This window comes from Triturus cristatus, chromosome 2_2, assembly GCF_964204655.1.
Source record: "Triturus cristatus chromosome 2_2, aTriCri1.1, whole genome shotgun sequence".
Taxonomy (NCBI): Eukaryota; Metazoa; Chordata; class Amphibia; order Caudata; family Salamandridae; genus Triturus; species Triturus cristatus.
Window position 1 is genome coordinate 1088724733 of NC_140582.1, and position 12621 is coordinate 1088737353.

Sequence of the window (12621 nt, forward strand, 5' to 3'; positions counted from 1 at the left end):
GCACCAGCCAGATGTAAATCCAGGGGGGAACCAAAAATTGTCTCTTGAACCAGGCAAAAAATTTAGAAAATTTGGAAGAGGCAGTGGAAGTCAATGATTCAGTTCCAAAGGAAGAATTAGACTGGACAATGTCAGTTGAATGCAAAAGGGGCAATGGGACATCAGTAGGATAAGAATATTCAGCATCATCAGGTAAAGCACCATCCGCAGGTGAAACAGCAGAATCAGAAAGTACTTGCATTTCAATGGCAACCTCAGGTACTACGTCAGATGGTGGCACCACAACAGCACTGCGCATCATTGAAGGGCAAGAAACTGAAGGTGTCAGACTATGGAGTATCGGCCACCCTGTGTAGCTTGACATTGTCAACCGAAATGTACCTGTTGTCTCTGTGACCAGGAAGTGGAGGCAAAACAATTGTGCGGGTACCCTCAACTCCAAGCACCGGCACTGGTGCACGATAAGAGGGTCCAAACTCCTTCTTCTTCTCCACCTTTTCACGGACCAGATCACCAACTCGGGGTAGCCAGCCGACTACCGGAATCTGAAGTCCAGCCTCGGTCGCAGAAGATACGTGCTCTTTTGCTAGAGTGTCTCTTGTTTCTTGAAGATTCTGTAAAACAGTACAGTGGTCATCTAAGTCAAAAGGCGCGGCCGCCGCCGCCATGTCGAGACCCTCAAGGTCAGGGGCAAACATTCGAACTCCGAAGAGCATCATGTACGGGGTCCTCCCACCCAGAGACCTTCTAGGGAGATTATTAAGTGCACGTTGGACGTCATACAAATGGGCTAGCCAGTTTTTGCCAGTACCTAACACCCTGGCTGTCAATGATTGCTTTAGGTCACGGTTCATTCGTTCCACAACACTATTGCCCTCAGGCCGGTATGGAGACAAATTTGACTTGGACCCCCAAAATTCTCATAGCTTCTTTGTAAGCCTTAGAGGCGAACGCAGGGCCCTGATCAGAGTGAAGGGTTCCACATGCAAAACTCCCTATAAAGACACGCAATGCTTTGATGACAGTCCGGGCGTCAGCACTCCTGTGTGGCCACACCCAAAGAAAACGTGTGCACGAATCTACTGCAACCAAGATATACTTGTACGCAGTGTCCGAGGAAAAAGGACCGCAGTGATCTAAATAAACACACGCTAGTGGTTGATTAGATATATGCAGCTGCGTTTGTGGTGGTCTTGCCACCGTAGATGGCTTTATTTGTTGGCAAATACCACAATTGAGGACATAAGTCCGCGTATGTTTGTACAAACCGTACCACCAATAACGCTGTTGCAACAGTGACACAGTTGCGGACACTCAGGCGTGCGCTGACGCAACACCCTCATGCGCAGCTTGTACCAAAGCAGGCCTGCAGTCCGAATTGGGAATAACCCTATCCCCAACTTCATTAATCCTCACTAACGGGACGTTATCAGGACTTAAGTGATAATGGTATCGAGAAGGGAAACCTCTAGGGAAGTTTGTCCCAGTCTCTGATGCAGCAATAGCTGCCAAGATGTCATCATCGATCTTACTTTTGGATCTTGTAACTGCTGCTACTAAGTATGTTGCCACTGCTGTTTTAGCTGCCTCGTCAGCCAAACTGTTACCGACAGCATGGACACCAACTCGTTGGTGACCAAGAGTGTGTATAACACTCACAAGGGGTAGACTGCCTTTTAGTTCAGCCACCCTAGCCCAAAGCGATTTATGCTTCACTGTGCTACCTTTTGAATCACGAAAACCATTCGTGATCCAAAACATCAGATTGTCGTTGTAAGATTGAACACAATAGTAAGAATCACTCACTATAAGAGTTGTGACTCTGTAATCAGCAAACTCCAGTGCAAGCACCAGAGCTCTAAGCTCCGCCAATTGTGCGGTACAATCACCCAAAGTCTGCGTATGCACCGCATCCTGAACAAATTCTCCATTCACGAAAGTACCAACCACAATTGCGCAAGCCGCTGAATAAGCGTGCCTTGATCCAGTTGCGGGCTGCGCGGACCCATCAGTGTATATGACACAATTGAACTCCTCCAAAGGGCGCAATGTAAGAGGAGCCGGATGAACTAATTCATACTCCAAACTCTCTTGAGTCTGTAGCCCTGCGTCAAAGATGTATTCGACGTCAGGCGAGGCTAAGGAGGTAGCCCATTGTATCCACCTTGGATGCAAAGCTTTAGAATTCGGCACACTTTCTTTAGTGACTGCCTCTAGGGCAGGAAATGGTGTTACCACCATCATGCGTTTCCCCTGCGATAGCGCTCGTTCTTTCAGGATTGCCATCTGAACCGCTGTCAAAACTTTTTCGACAGTGGAGAAACGCATTTCAGCCGAAGTATATAAATGAGATTTGTAAGCAATGGGGACAGTGTCGCCTTCATTGTATGTTAAGTATGTGAACCCCTCCACACCCGGTACAATTCTTATGACCAGGTTTGTGTGGTTATCACGAGTTTGTAAATATTTCGTAGTAAGAAGGTCAGACTGCAAAGAGTGTAATACAGCCGAATGTTCTGGCAGCCAGCAAGATTTGGTAAAAGTTGGTTGCACCAAGGCATATAATGTCTTGATACGCTGGGCATATTCAGGAATGTAGGTACGACCGAAATTCAGAAAGCCCAGCAATGATTGTAGTTGTTTCAGTGTCGTAGGGATACGAAGGCGTGCGCATTTCTCAAGGAACTGCGGAGCCAAGCCTCGGCCCTCATTGTTGAGTTCGTACCCCAGGAATAAAACTGTGTACTCGGCAATGTGGGACTTCTTAAAGTTAAACTTGTAACCAAAGTCCGCAAACATAGTAATTATGTTGTCCACGCGAGCAAGGTGTGGAAGCAACTCGTCGTCAGTTAAGTAGATGTCATCAACGTACGAGTACGCCTCCGGGTCTACCATCTCTAAGAGAGAGACCACACGGGCAGCAAAAACCCCAGGACTATTTTTATAGCCCATTGGAAGCCTTTTGAACACTTTTTGTTTACCACCCGAAGTAAAAGCGGTCCACTCATAACTATGAGGGGATATGTTATGGCAATAAAAACCATTGGATAAGTCGAGTGTGGTTTTGAACCTTTTTCTCACAAGACTATCTACGAGCGCTGAACTATGGGTATTTTGCACCGCACAATTCCGGCAGTGCGAGTTTAAGTGCCGGTAATCCAAAACTAGGCGGTACGATCCGTCAGGCTTCGTTACAGTGAATAAAGGATTATTCATGGATGACACACACGTTTCAATTACTCCCTGATATTCCAATTGTTCAAGGATAGCCGCGACGTGAGACCTAGCCTCACGACGCATAGGGTATTGGGGTTGAGGCTGGGGGTCGGACCGCAATGGAAATTCATGGAGGGTAGAACTTTTATCCCACCCCACCTGATTACGATACAACGCAGGTGCAAGCACCCGCGCCCACTCCTCGGCCAACTTCTTAGACTCCTCCTTGGGCACTACGTGTCCAAAAGAAGGAAGAATGACTTCTTCCCCCCTTGGAGCGTTTAGGACGAAAGCCGGGGGCCAATCTTTCTCTGCCAATAGTATATCATAGGTGGTTGTTAGATTATCCCAAAATACCGCGTTAATTTTGCGTTGTATGTCACCCTCAATATTGAGGACTACGTCAAATAATCTCTCAGGGGGGGCTACGCGAGTATCAGCAGTTTCTACTGTTACATAGATTTTAGTTGCTGTCGCCTCCAGAAATGGACGCAGTGCTCCCCGCACTACTGTAACTTCCGCCGCGCTGTCTAGCAGCGTCAAAGCCCATTTCATGTTCAGAAGCTGTGTCCGCACCATCTGAGGCATACTTCGCTGAGATAGCAGCAACTTTCTTTTTCTGAAACGGAGGACGCGGACGTGCAGAATCCTCCTGCTTGCCTTTTACGTCCGCCTGTCTGGGTTGCTCACGTCCTTGAGCACTCCGGCCTCTCCCACGGTCTCCGCCACCAAAGTGTGAAGCCGCCGATTCCTGTGAAGAACGAGGAGAGCGCTGGTCAGGAACCTGAAACCTATCAGGTGACTTAATACGAGAACGATCACGCAAATCATAAGTGCGTTCAACATATGCCTGAACTGGGGACGCTGGACGAGTCTCCTGTTTCTGTTGCTGTTTATCTTGTTTTTTGGCTCGCCAATTTTGTTTTGGAAAGTTAGGTTTATCGTCTTTTGTAGACGAACTCACTTTAGTGTGCTGTACTACATCAGGAATTTTGATGACGGGTTTCACGCCTAGGGCACTACGTCCAACCATCCTATAGGCTTTTGCAATAACTTTTGCAAACTCCCTCGGCTTATCCTCATCCGCAATTAGTTCCATCATGTTTCCCACTTGAAACTGCATGGCATCTCCTTTGAGATTTCCCATAATCATGGAACATACCACATCAAAGCTGTCGATAAGCCGCATTCCCAATTCAATAGCTGCTTCCGCCCCATGGTCCTCCTGGACTTTCTTGATAACGGAAGGTAGTACCGACATAGACGTAGTACCGAAGCACTTCGAATAGGTCGCGGCAAAGACCTTGCCCCAATTGTCACAATCGACAATGTCTGGGACTAGTTCTTTCGGCAAAGTAATAGTGAGTATCCTGTGTTTATCCACAGGACTAGTGTTAGGAAACACGGCTTCTAGTTGATCAAATTTTTCTGCAAGCCAATAAGGATACTCATCCTTATTCTGGGGACGCTTGCCAACAACCGCGTTTACCATTACAGGACTGATCACAACCGCATGATGGTGATCAGCCCGTGTCCCGCAACTGCAGGTGCCCCCACCTGTACAGTGCGCGACACATACTGCACTAACGCCCTATGGACCGTAATCAGGGTAGTGTGTAGTATACGTAAGCTATCCACTCCTACCGTCAGGTAGCGTGGATGAGGTGTATGTCCGGCCAGTACCGGCCAAGTAGCTCCTTCAATAGACAAAGGACCCAGTCTCGCCGGGGTGACCGTGTGGGGGAGGGCGCCATTAAACCAAATAGTGTGTTGCCAGGTTGAAATAGGGATTTCCAAAGCCATATATGGGGTATAACGTAGAGGCACCGGCGTGGCAGTGTATTTGTGGAATGTTTTATCGACATCTTCCACAGCCTCAAAGGTAACCCAAGAGTAAAACAACTCATAAGGGTAAGTGGCACTTGCACTTACGACAAACACCACCGCCATCCCGTCATCAGGCACCCCATACGTCCTCAAATGAACACGTAGAGACACCCTACTATGAGCGGGAATTCCTACCGCCATTAGGACTAAAAAGAAGATACAACGAGATCTTTTGTAGCACTTGGGCTTAGATTAGTGTAACCTTTTTTATTATCAAGCTTGAAAGAACCTATAGCCTAAAACCTAGGTAGGTTAAACCGTCACTCCCGTTATCCGGAAACCAGAGTGAGGGTGTTGTGGACTAATAAAAAGCACTACTAAGGCATCTCAGATATTAAGACCAAACGTTAGGTGCGCCATGTTGTAGGGATTCTGCGTATGCACAGAACTATGCGCAGGAAACCAGAACCTTAGAGAATTGTGGTGTACCAGAAACTCCCCTCAGAACTAAGAACCCCTTATCCGACTAGCTTAGTGTCACATTCGTTATCCGAGATTTAGCTCGGCGGTCCCAATGTATAGACAACCCAGAATATGCGACTTAGTTATTCTCAGGAATGGTGGGAACCCGAAATACCCGTTTGCACATATATATCAGTCCACAACAGAATAACTAAGACACAGTAAAGTTTAAAGAATTTATTCATAAACCTCGAGTCCTGTTATACAGTACTTTGGCTAACATAAGTAGACAAATGGTTAAGATCATTACCATTAACATTGTTACAATACCATAGAATATAAAAGGAGCGATCATATTAATAATGACAGTGGAAAATAACCACCCTCCTTTCTCTAGCAACTAATAAAATATTATTAGACTATTAGAAGGTCTCATAGGCTTGCATAGGGGACCCCATACCGTATAGATCAGCTCAGGTGTATCACATCACAGGATCAGCTCAGTGTTCTCTGCAACAGCTCTTCTATCGAATGCTCTAACAATATGCTGCGCTGTGATATTAAAGCACAAGACTTTCTGGTATTTGCAGCTGCGTGCATGTTGTGACTAAACAGTGGTACGATCACCCTGAACACAATCAGCCGGCACCGTCTAGTGTCCCAGAACAGTTCTTTACTCGATGTACAGACCAAGGGCACTAGCAACTGTTAAGGATGTATAAATAACATTCCCTTGAGACAAGAGCGAGTCTGCATTTCTCAAATTAATAACATGTAACAACAGTGTCGGGTGCAAAGGCAGCAAAAGCAACAAGATGGTTTTCCAACAGCTAACGTGATTAAGCTAACTTAGCACTGTAAATAGGGAGTGGCCTAAAACCACGTGACACACCCAACCCCTTAGCCAGCAGGTCTTGTTGCCTGTTTTTGAAATGCACGGTCTTGTATGGAATTTGGAGATGAGGAAGCTTGTTATTGAGGCAGAGCCAGTCCGCTTTGCTTCCCTTAAAACCTGTTAAGTGATAAGTGCACAAAATCTTTTTTTATTAATCGGGAGATACCTTGCTTTCAGTGTTTGATGCCTGAGGATCTTCAGCCTCAGATTGAAGAGGTGAGTGAAGCAGGTTTGAAGGAACGTATCCAGCTCAGGAGAGTGAAAGATTCAGTGGACATGTTCGACCAGCTTCTGCAAGCAGGTGATATTTCTTTCTTGGGAATTTGCCTTCTAAGCTGTGCCTTGGTCAATTGGTGAGCTACTCTGGTAACATTGTGGTTGCCGTGGAAAGCTTTGCATGATTTCTGGGCTTATTTGAAACTTTCAGTACGAATACTGTCAATTTTTAAGAAATAATGTATGTGCAGTTAGTGAATGTTAATCCTGGGCCTGTGATAAGCAAATATGTATTTATCCTTTGCCAATTTGTACATTTATTTGCCTTGAGCAGTTGAACCAGTTTGAAGTTAGGAAATGTATATGTGAGTTGGGATGACTATTTAGTATAATAATGTTATTGTTTTTCAAACTTTTTTTTCAGTTTATCAAAGTATAACAGTTGAGTTTATATTTATTTTCTAGTTCATGAGCACATACACCACTTACTTGACCTTTGATTACGTTTATCTTTTATTTGTGGTTGCATGGTGATCATTTTCTGTGCATGCCTAATCTTTACTTTTAAACAATATCTTATTAACAGTCACAGGTGAGGTTATCTTATTCAGGACAACAGAATGTTTTCTTTTTTATAAAAAAAATAACAATACAGTCAGTAACACATTTGTGTAGGAGGGAGATGTTTGAACATGCCCAGGAGTTAATGCCCTATCCAGGGCACTTTCCTTAGTACATATCTTAATGTTTATGACCGTACATCAGGATTGATTTACAACTTTCATCTCTATTTCTCTGAAGTCTAAATTTGTTGATTTAATATTATGTTGCTCTCCTGTATGTCATGGTGGCATGTCCTCATTTTTATTAATATCTCCTTAGAAGATCTTCAGAAGGTCGTCCCATTTCTGTGCAATAGGGCTTCAGGGGCTTCCATGGCATTGGTATGGCTCTCCTTACTAATAGCAATGATAGATCTAGGAATCTTGACAGAGCACTGCTACATGTGTGCTCCAAAATAGGTCTAGGATACATGCCTCCATCTTACACAGGTCTGTAAATGCTAAAAGTTATGGATAATGTGTCTGTAACCTCCTCCTAATATCGTGATATTTTCAGGCATGCCCACATCTTATGTAGACACCCAGCTTGTGACACTGTACATAAAGATAATTCGGATGTATCCATAGGTATATCTTATTTGTATTCCTTGGGCTAGAATAGGCGCTTTGTGGAAAGTTGAAGTGGATTTATAATCGTCTAAACCAGTGCTTTTCAATAATTTCTGAACCACAGAGCCCTTTTTAGAAGAACAAACTTTTGCAACCCATCTAGCTTTAATGGATGCAGTTTTTTTTTTAATGTAACTACAGCATTATGTGGCAGTTTAATGATAAAACTATTACTCACAAATGATGATGTGTGGAAATCGGGTTTCCGTGAATATTTATCTTTTTTGCCTCACCAACTAGTGTCTTGATTTGTTTTAATTCTATTAAAATATGTTTCCGTCATACTTCAGAGTTGCAAAAAAGTGCTTCATTTTGGCTTTCCTGACTGCTGAATGTGAACAATTAATCTACATGTGTTTACATTTTGTGTTACAAAAAATACATCTTACTGCCTTACCGTTCACACTTCCTGTATGCTAGTAAGATTGACACATAATTCACTTTACTTTTCTTTCTCTGACTGCAAAGCTAGAGCAGTTTGTAAACATCAATCACCAATCCCCATTAAAAAAAAAAATAAGCAGCATTTTGTTAGAGGACATAGCCTGACATTTAACTTCTGTCTTTGAAGGGCAGCAAATGTGACAATAAAATACAGAATTTAAAGGCATCTTTATTTATTGCGGGGACATTCATGAACCACCTAAAATGGACTTGAGACCTACCAGTGGATCACAACCCACAGTTTGTGAATCACTGCTCCAAACATGTTTGTTGCTTGTCCAGGTCTCCTGCCCTGTGGCTTTGCAGCATGTATTCATTCATCATTTATCTTTATTTCGGTCACTCGGACCATAAAAGAGTACAAAAAATACAATAAAATCGTAACAGTATAAAATAGCGTCATTTTCAGTTTCGAATTTAAACACAACACAGTTGAACTAAAGTCATCACGTTAATTCGTTCGACTGGAGTAGTTTAAGACCATGCATGCGAGTGAACCACATTGATGTTAAGAATTTGGCAACTGCAAATACAATTGGAGCCGACAGATCTGTTTTCAGTATTCTGAAAGCTGGGAAATGCTGTCTAAAGCCCAGCTTTCTAAGGAGAGGGCGGAGCCAATAAATCCTTGCTCTATAGTACACTGAACAGAAAAATATAACATGCAAACCTGTCTCACGTGTGTGGTTGCAAGCAGGGCATATAGCTGTGTGGTCCGAGTGTGCCCAAAGAGCCGTGTACGCCCTGAGAGGGAGGGTACTGTAGCGCCATTGCATGTAAAGCTTCCTTGTGAGTGGCGGGCCCATATCATTAAAGATCTGCTCTAGGTGGTATGAGTCTTTAAAGGCCAGGAAGTGGGCGGTATGGGACCCCCCGCGCATTCATGATGGCATCTCGTAAGTTCTGCTCATAATATGCCTTCGAAATAAGTTTGCGTGAGACCCTGGAGCATGCCGTCTCTGGGTCACGCCACAGGTCTGGTCTGCCCAATAACTCGCAGGTGCGCTTTATGTAACTTAGCCATGGAATTTGCATGTTATTATAGAGGCGCAAGATCTCTGACAGCTCCGCTCTGTAATTAGAAAGTTCTGGCGAGGACCATATTTTGCACCAAAATGTTAGGGGTTTAAGGCCCAGCTCCTCTGAGATTGGTCTTAGCCCCAGATCTAGTCTGAGTGGCAAAAGGGGTGTACTTACAGGCAGGGCTGCCAACTGCCTGAGAAAATTATTCTCCGTTACCTGGAGCTTCTGCGTAGGTGTATGGCCCCATATTTCGGCTCCATAAGTGACGGCCCCTCTGTCCTGGACTTTATAAATTTGTATGTGTGGGCCAAAGGGTCTGTAGGTCAGTCCTTTGGTCATCCTAGCAATTCCACCCACCAGCTGGGACAATTTCATGTTTGCCTTTATTTTGTGGGAATCCCAAGTCATAGACTGGTTGATAACTATTCCTAGATATTCAAAGGTGTAGACCCTCTCTAATCTGCAGGACGCTATAGAGGATCTCGCGCGCGTCGTGGGGGGCGGATTGAAGATCATATACTTGGTTTTAGCAGCATTGATCTCCAAACCGCGGTCCGCACAAAAACTCGCGAACCCATCCAGCACCCGTTGTAAACCCATAGAAGATTTGGAAAGCAGCAGGGTGTCATCCGCAAACATAATTGCAGGGACCCTGCTGCCATCCAGCTTGGGGGCATCGATGTTACTCAGGGCGCTAAGATTGTTTATAACCCCGTTGACAAAGAGGCAGAAAAGGGTCGGAGCAAGGACACAGCCCTGTCTGACCCCCCTGTCAACGGGGAAAGCGTCCGAGAGAATACCTCCTCTGCCGCATCTTACCTTGGCGAAATTTCCCTGGTGCAGTCTTTTCAGAATTGAGAGAATGTCTGCGGGAACCTCGAGTTCCGTTAACACCGCCCATAGTTTGTCCCTAGGCACCAAATCGAAGGCGGCACGCAGGTCCACAAAAACCGTATAAAGGGTGCCGCCCTCGATCAGCACCGTCTTCCAGTATAGAAGATTCAAACGGAAGATTTGGTCGGTGGTAGAAATGCCTCTTCGGAACCCCGCTTGGTATGGACTCATGATCGCGATGTCTTCGATCCAATCCTGGAGGCGATTTAACATAAGTCTGCCAAAGATCTTCTGTGGCACGTCTATGAGGCTAATAGGTCTGTAGTTGGCGGGGAGCAGAGGCGAACCCTTTTTGAAAATTGGGACGATCTCTGCACCCAGCCAAGTACCCGGCATAGCCATGCCTTCCAGGATGGCATTGAAGAGAATCGTGAGATAAGGCGACCAGACATCCGGTTCCTGCTTAAATAGGTCGCCCGGCAACCCATCTAGCCCTGGTGCCTTTCCTGATGCCAAGCCAATAACAGCTGCACGCACCTCCTTAGTTGTAAACAGCTCACCAATCCCAACGGGGCAATGAAGTTGTCTCGAATTTACCCTGTCATCCTCAGGCGGTTTATAAAGGGACTGGAAATGGTCCTGCCATGCCTTGGCTGAAATATTAGGTTCTATGGCGGATATCAATTCCTCCGAGCCTGTATTGACACAGCGCCAAAATTTGCGCGAGTCCGCACAGGCCAGGGAATTGGTGAGTTTGATCCATTTGTTATGTTCCCACTCGCTTTTTGCATTAGAGATCAAAAACTTATAGGTGGATCGCCTTGCCCTGATTTCCACACTGCCCTTTCCTTCTTTAATTGAAGTCATGAGATCGGTTTTTGCCTTACGGCAAGCACCTTTGTACCAGAGGGGGCCAGCTGTTATTCCAGAAGGCCTAGTTGATTTTTTGGTTAGGGATTCAGAGAGTGATTTAGCGAGGGAAGCATGTAACTGGCCCATTTGCAGATGTACGTCCTCGGTGGTGCCTTTCGTTGTAAGCGCCTCAACCTTTTCTAGTAGGTGAACTGCCTGTGCATATAGGTTAGGTATCACCGCCGGGTGGGAAGCTACTAGCTCCCACTTCACTCTGCGCCTGTTATTCTCGAGGACCAAACTCTCCACGGTTGCCTCCCTATATTTCCCCCTGGACATGGGCCCAGGATGATTGTATGTTAATGCTAAAGCATTGTGATCACTGTCTACCCTGGTAGTGACCCAGAAATCTCTGATGTACGACCAGGAGGACAGGGGAACCAGGACATAATCCAGCTGTGACTCACTGCCCACTCTATTAAAAGTGCATCTTGCCAGGCTCTCGGATTTAAACCTTCCATTGCAGGCCCGGAGGCCGTATTTTAAGGTTAGGGAGGTAATTTGTAGGGCCAGGGGGGACCATGTTCTTGGGGCCGGAGCCTGTGGGGGCGGTATGTGCCACAGAAGGTCCTCCTCCAGGGCCAGGCCTTCCATAGTGCCTGAGAGGGGCTCGTAGTGGCAATTAAAATCTCCTCCTATGAGATAGGGGGTGCCCTCCATAATGTCATTCAAGGCAAGGGCAAGCTCCGTGATGGTAGGCGACTCCTGTGTGATGTTGGTTGGCCTAGAATAGATATTTATCAGCAGGAGGCTTTGGGCATTTGGCCATTCCAGGAGTACAGCAAGGATATCTGCCGTATTCGTTGGGAGAACAGTAGCCCTGCAACCCAAGTCAGTGGCCACCCATATAGCAAGGCCGCCCGAAGGGCGCCCTCTACCCCCCCATGTTGCACATGTTGAGAATGTTGCAAAGCCACTGTGGGTGGTGTCTTCTCTTGCCCATGTCTCTTGGAGCAGACAAATGTCTTTTTGCTCCATGAAGGAACTCCAGGCCGGGTTGTTCAATTTATTGGCTAGGCCTGCCACATTCCAGGATATAATCCTGAGGGGGGAAGAGTTATTTGACGCGGGGGGATGAATTGGGTGTACGGCCTCACCCAAATCCGTCCCCCGGAGAAGGCTTGTCCCAGAATGATTTCCATGGATAGTCCACTCGGGTGGCATACCAGGTGTGGAACGAATGATCCCAGGGCCTCCCTCACCATTAGCTTGAGTATACACAGAATACTCCTCCTTAGGAAGTACTGATTGGTTGTTAAGTGTTTTGTTCTTATTGTGGGTCGTGGCACCACCACCCTCCGGGACAAACGGTCAATCCACCATGTCTAAAGTACTGAATCTATTATAAGTTGGAAAATGATCAGATCTGGAAAAACCTGTAGTCATGTAGTCCCTGCTAGCCCCTAGACCCCTTCTACCTCCTCTCCTGTCTGCTAAGTCCCAGCCTTCCTCATCCTGTTCAGTGCTTGTAGGCGGATAAAAGAATGATAGTGGGAGGGGTTGGATAGAAGATCCTGATGTGATGTGGGGCCAGCTACATATGTGTGATACTGTGCGGGG

General features: G+C 45.9%; 1 protein-coding gene across 1 annotated transcript in view; it reads left to right on the forward strand.

Annotated features, from left to right (window-relative positions):
- PTCD3 (pentatricopeptide repeat domain 3) overlaps positions 1–12621 on the forward strand; it is a 367594-nt gene that overhangs the window by 93107 nt on the left and 261866 nt on the right. Inside the window, exon 7 of the mRNA XM_085642617.1 lies at positions 6578–6701. Coding sequence (XP_085498743.1) covers positions 6578–6701 — 124 coding nt within the window. The remainder of the gene's footprint in view (positions 1–6577; positions 6702–12621) is intronic.